Source organism: Orycteropus afer, unplaced genomic scaffold (genome assembly GCF_000298275.1).
Source record: "Orycteropus afer afer isolate SDZICR_OR568_19922 unplaced genomic scaffold, OryAfe1.0 scaffold00003, whole genome shotgun sequence".
NCBI lineage: Eukaryota > Metazoa > Chordata > Mammalia > Tubulidentata > Orycteropodidae > Orycteropus > Orycteropus afer.
In genome coordinates, this window is record NW_006921590.1 from 3,275,334 (window position 1) to 3,282,147 (window position 6,814).

Genomic DNA, 6,814 nt, shown 5'->3' on the forward strand with positions numbered 1-6,814 from the left:
TGGTGGGTTCAAACTGCTAACCTTTCAGTTAGGAGGTGAGTGCTTAACCACTGCACCACCAGGGCTTCTTTTTTATATATATATATATATATATAATTTTTATTTTTATATACATAAATAAAAATATATTTTGTTCATTCATAAACATTTATTTTACATACATGATGGATGTTTACACATGCATGGAGAAATAAACATTTAACTGTTAATAGTGGCTATCATTAGGACCGAAATTACAATTCGGAAAGGATGTGTGTCTGCATTTTTTTTAGGTTTTCTCAACCTGTATATGCTACTTCTCTGATTAAAAAACTAGTATTTTAAAGGTAGTTAAGGAGTCATAAAGCAACATCAAAAAGGTTTGTGAAATATAAATGAAAAAATGAATAATGTATTTTTATGGAAATAACACGTGCCTTCTACGTATGTTTGCCAACTGCTCTCTCTTCTCTGGGAGGTATGTTTGTAAACATGTTATGCTTTTTTTCCCCAAAAAAACATGTAAAACAAAAACTGGCATTGCTGCACTTACCAAAATACCTCTGGGGGTGGGGAGAGGGAACAGTTGGCAAACAAAACTAGAAGGCATGAATTATTTGTGTAAAAACACAGCTTTATATTAGTTAATGATTGAAACTATGCAAAAAAGAAATGCATATAGAAATGCCTACAAACAAATGCACAAAATTACTAAAAATTAGTTTAATTGAGATTATGAATGTTTTAGTTTAATTAAGATAGTGACTTTTTGGATGATCTAAAAAAATCTATTATCCAAATATAATGTTAGCATATTAACTGAAACAAATTAATTCATCATTAAAATGGAGACCTACTTTTTTAATAAAAGGTTTTTATCTAATCCTGTCCAATAGAACTATGCTACTATAAATTCTAAGAAACATTAATTTTCTTAAATCCTTACTTCTTGTCTCTTTCTGAGGGGAAATTAAGGAGGAAAGTATGAGCACTTATTAAACATCTCCTATAATATAATATTGTAACTATATGCTATTATAATTGCTTTGAATATTGGCCTTTATATAATCATACCAGGTAATTATTATAATTTCTAACTCAGAGGTTAATTAAATGAGGTTCTGAGGTATTAAGTTAACTTGCCTGAAGTCACACAAACACTAAGTAGCAGAACTGGCTCTTGAAGACAGATCTGTCTCATTTATACATTTAAAGTCTTTATACCACACCATGCTGTTACCTCAGTATTTATATATTTTCAAACATCTTTCAGAATTTATAGCAGGCAACACCATCAGCTACTTTGCCTGTCTTCCTGGTATGCTAACGTTTTATTCTTTATTTCTAGGGCCAATTGACTCAGATATTTATTGTACATATTAAATCTGGTCTGCACATGTCCTTTGACATTCTGAAAGTACTTGTTGAGCTGTTGTAAATATTTTGTAGTTCATGGAATAGAAGAGTAGGAAAGGACATGGAGACAAGCTACACCTATTCTTTTCTCTTCATCACGTGGCACTCAGAAAGTTTACCAAGGCTTGCTCAGAGTCAATTTCATTCAGACTGCTGCAATTGAGCAGAGGTGGTTAGGCAGATGCAATTGTACTTCTTGCCTCCATCTTAATAAGTACCCATGCTCTCACACAGCTGAAGAGCTGAAAGGGGGAACAAGAGTAGCAGAGGCTTCTAGAGAGATCTCTAGTACTGGACCGTAGAAGCACTGAGGATAGCCTTAAAAATGATATCCAAGTTGGTAAACATTCTTACAATTTGGTTCAAAGAGGTGGCACCAACTGCCAGTACAACTCAGCACAGGCCAGAACTTCAGTGCTTAACAATGTATTCCTTCTGGTCCTCTCTTGGTCCAAAAGAGACAGGGTGATGTTGTGGTCAGCATTGATCTAGTGATCCCATTTTGGGAATCTATCCCAAAGAAATAACAGCATCAGTATTTAAGGATATGAGTACAAGGATGTTTTACTAAAGTATTGCTTGTAGTAGTATCAAGCCACAACAGCAATTTGGAAACACTTACATGTTCATCAAGATATTGACTAAAATGGATACATCTGTTATGATACACTATGTGGATGGTTAAAAATAGATCTATACCTGTTAATCTAAGTAGTTAACTTTATAGGGTAATATAGTAATATTTCACTGTGGTAAAAACAATAAAATAATCACAAACCATGTACATGTGCATATACATATTTGTTTATATAAACAAATAAAATACAGACTTAAGAATTGCAATACAGGATTGGGGGCTATACAGGCAATTATTTACTTTTTCTTAATTTGTCTTTTTATTGTATTTTTGGCTATGGGAGCATCCCAATGCACATTTTCTTCATTTATGAACCAGAGATAATAATACCGTACATAATTTTTGCTCAAGTTAAATGAAATCACATATGTAAAGTGCCTGGCACTGAATATACAGCACCATGATTTTTATTCTTCTGCTTTCAAGCCAAAAACTTTCTTTTGTTAATCTATAATATTTTATGTAAAATAGTTCTGTCTTTAAAAAAATTGTTCCATATCTATAGATTCGAAATTATAAGAAAACTAAAGGTATCTTAATAAGTGAAATTAACACTCAACCTGTAATGAAGCTACTTACCAATACTTTAATAGGAACTAAGGAAAATGAATTGAGATTAAGTAAAAAATACTTCAGGAGCACTGTATAGCTATGGGCAAGTCCCATAACTTTCTCACCATACATGAAGTTGATGAGTAATACTGTCTGTGCTCTTACCCTCCCAAAGGTCTGAAATGAAAGCTATGTGAGATACTAAAGTGATTTAGAAAACAATCAATCAAAAACTGCTAAAGGAAGCTGTGGTATTGTGTACCGTCAGAACTGGATTCCTACCCTGACTCTGCACTTCTGTTAGTCACTTAATATCTCTGTGGCAGTCTGTAGGAACAATTATGGCAACACCTATTTATCACTGCTACAATAAGGGTCAAATGAAATAGTCTATGTCAGTATTTCTCACCCCTATCTGAGCTGATGACTCTTTTACAAAAAAAAAAAAAAAAGGACTTTGAACCATCTCCTTCCGTCTTCAAACAGCACTCTTAGACCACTATTTATACCCCAGTATCTATGTTCCCTGTGGTAGTTTAGGTTGTGTGTCAACTTGGCTGGGCTGGGTTTTGAGTGGCTGGGCAGCTGGATGTAGTTACTATCCATGATGAGACTGGAAATCAACTTCATGTTGGAATCTACTGGACCAGCTGAGTAGCTGCATTAGGGATGCAGTCTGCTTCTGGTATATAAGAAAAGAGCTTTGAGAAAGGTCTCAGAGCTTTTTGGCACACTTGGACCCTACATGTAGCCTACCCTTCATTCAGCAGTCTGCCATGTTGTCTGCTGATCTTGGGACTGTTTAACTAGTGATCTGCCATGTTGCTTCATAATCTTGAGACTGTGCTATTTTACTTGTTGACCTTGGGTTTGTCAGCCTCAGCAGCCAGCAACTGCCTGAGTTAAGATAAGCCTCCCGCTTCAGTGGGCTAGGAGCAAGAGACAGAGCTGAAGCCCAAAGTTGAGGGGAGGCCTTCACCCAGCCCCTAAAGCTGGCACTTTGAACCCGGACTTCTAGCCTCCTAAACTGTAAGAGAATAACTCCTTGTTTGTTAAAGCCATCCACTTTCAGTATTTCTGTTACAGCCATGCTAGAGAACCAAAACATTCCCCTTCTCTATTTTAGCAATAAAAACTCCCTCCAAACCTGCCCAGCTAGAAGCTATATATCCCACTTACTTCCCTTCGCTACTGGATGTGGCCATGTTACTAAATTTTGGCCAATGGAATGTGAAGGAAGTGATGTGTGCAGCATTACGTTCCTGGTTGCTTTTTCTCCTCTTTTTTTTTCTCTTCAACTAATGGATTACATTCATCTTCCACACTTTACTTCTTTCTTTGGGTGAGTATGTGCATTTGATAGTGCAATCAGTCTCTGACCATATAGATGGTGAGCACAATCAGGGGGTTGAAAAACAAGATAGAAGGAACTTGAGAGCTTGGATAATTTTATGGGGCAATAAAATGCCCTTTACTCCCCAAAATTACCATAACCCAAAGTACATCTACAAATTTCTAAACTGTTCTCTAGGGCAATGTCTCTCAAACTATCTGTGGTAAAGGACTATCCCCCTACTCTTCAGTCTGTCTCAGACTCAAACTTTCATGAAATAAAATAAAAGTGAGTTACTAGAACAATAAAAGACTCACAAAACGCAAGCTCCATTTCAGTATTGTTACATTCCATAGACAAAAATCATTCTGTCAAATTACTATAGAAGTTTCTAAATGCTTACTCTCAATTTCTGTACTTATCAGAGAACAGCAGTAAACAGTTCACAGACCATGAATCACACTGTGAAGGGCAGTGTCTGCCCCTATGAATGACATACTAATGCCCTAGTTGAGAACCACTGATAAAAATGAAGCAATATTTTGAAATGTTAGTTATCATCTTGATCATTTTTTACTTTATATACCTTTTAGCAGAGATTGAAATAGACAATTCCATTCAAATGAACAATCCTATACTACCTCACATATTCCTGTCCAAATCTCTAGACTTAAACAAGTCCTATTTCCTTTCTTTTATAAAGGGCAACCTTGTCTTCTATGATATTGAATTCCTTCCGGCAGAGGAGCATCAACATTATTTAGCCAAAGAAAAGTTCAGATTCCTTTTACAAGTAGAAAACCAAAAGGTATGATATTGAATTCCTTCTGGCAAAGGAACATCAACATTATTTAGCCAGAAAAAAGTCCAGACTCCTTTTACAAGTAGAAAACCAAAAGGATAAAAAAAAAAAAAAAACCTGATTTCAAAAGAACTCATAAAATATACATATTCAGAATACAGGAAGGACACTTACTTGTTGTTTGTTCATCTATTAAGTCCATGCCCAACATTCTTTTCTGTTCCCCCAGGTTACACTCAATCTTCCTGGGTCTACCCTGCCCCACCCCCAACACCAAACGAAGTTCCCAGTATAGGCTTTCCTTTCAATCACAATTCTTTTTCTTGAAACATCAATATATTACATATCCAGAAGGATTTGTTTTAAGCATCAATTCTCTTTCTCAGTACAGCCTGAAAGAACATTGTCACTTAAATACAATGTCAAGGTTCATCCTATCCTAGTTACAGTTTTGACAGTAGTAGTTATAGTTTTCAACATTTCTCTCCATGCAATATACAGAATGATGTGTTAAATTTGAAAAACTCTTTTAAAATGCTATTGATTTTGCAAGTTTTCATAAAAAGAAGCTAGGCTCACAAAATCAGTTCAAAAGGCTGACATTGCTCTCTACTTAAGTTTAAGTTGAAGTCCATATTAAGCTGTGAATTTTATTTATTTATATTTTCCACACACTACAGTAATATGGCATAAAAGAAAGTATTTTTTACATGATAGTACGTATGGGAAAAATAAGCTGCCTGGGTGGCACAACTACTAGTTGAAAGGTTAGTACTTTGAACCCATCCACAGGCACCTTGAATGACAGGGCTTGGGATCTACTTTCAAAAGCTCACAACTTTGAAAACACTATGGAGCCATTCTACTCTGCACACATGGGATCACTATGAGTTGGAAATAACTCAATGCCTACTAAGAACAACAGAAAATGTAACTTAAACAAAAGCAATTGTTTACTTCTTAACTTACAATGTTCTAAGTCTCTAATTTCTAACAAATCTATTACACATGTAAGTATCTGTAAATATTATTTTCTAGTGGGAATCTAGGAAGGAAGGTTGGGCAATCCTACTTCCGTAGTGATACTGCCTCGGAAACCCAAGGAGGGGTCGCTATGAGTTGGGGCCGACTCTACGGCACATAACAACAACAACAACAAGTGGGAATCTAAGAAAGGAAACATATATTCACCTAACAAAAGTTTAGAAGACCATTTAGAAGGGAAAACTTGATTACCATATTTTTACAAAAATAACTTGTTTGCAACCACTCCCTTGCCCTGGGAGCTATTCTTGTAAACATGCTGCACTAATTTATTTATTTATTTTAACAGTAACATGCAAACAAAAAAAAAAAATTGGCATAGCAGCTCTTATAAAAATACTTCAGGAGGAGAGGGGAAGGGAGGGATTGGCAAATAAACATATATGGTATATGTCATTTTGCTTTCAAATATTACTTTAATTTTCTGTAAAAAAATACTATTAATGAAATAGAATCTTAAGTATAGATACTTTATATAATAAAACATAATCTTACCCTTTTCTTGGCCACCACAGCAACTTTGGTATCTGCTTTGGGTTTATCTGTAACATAATAAAATATGACTGCTTGAAAATAGTGCCTATACTGTTCAAATACGAAGTTGTACAATCAGAATTTTCTACTTTTCTCCTATTGTGCTAATAATATTTTTTTCAATGCCTTTGACTGAAATGCTAATAAATTCTATTGCCTAGAGTTGAGAACAGTGAAGTAATCTTAAAATAATATCAGGAATTTGTATTTTTACTTGACAATCCTTCACCCTTAAGTTTGATTGCTTGGTAGGACAACTTGTAGTTAGCATCTAACTTAGGACATAGGAATTATCTCCTTGGACTTACGGTTACTTCTGCATATGTTTAAGAACTCTTCTAAACTAGAATGGTCCTCAAAGCAGGGATCACATCTTACGTATAGTAAACCAAACTCACTGCCGTGGAGTCGATCCCAACTCATAGCAACAACCCCTCCTTGGGTTTCCGACGCAGAGGAGCTCTGGTAGTGAAGTGCCTAAGGCACTTGACTGCTAACCAGAAGGCTGGCAGTTCAA

The 6,814-nt window shown here is 35.3% G+C and overlaps 1 protein-coding gene across 1 annotated transcript in view; it reads right to left on the bottom strand.

Annotated features, from left to right (window-relative positions):
• The window catches only part of ZCWPW2 (zinc finger CW-type and PWWP domain containing 2), a 213,087-nt gene that overhangs the window by 74,590 nt on the left and 131,683 nt on the right, over positions 1 to 6,814 (bottom strand). Inside the window, exon 4 of the mRNA XM_007936232.1 lies at positions 6,259 to 6,305. Coding sequence (XP_007934423.1) covers positions 6,259 to 6,305 — 47 coding nt within the window. The remainder of the gene's footprint in view (positions 1 to 6,258; positions 6,306 to 6,814) is intronic.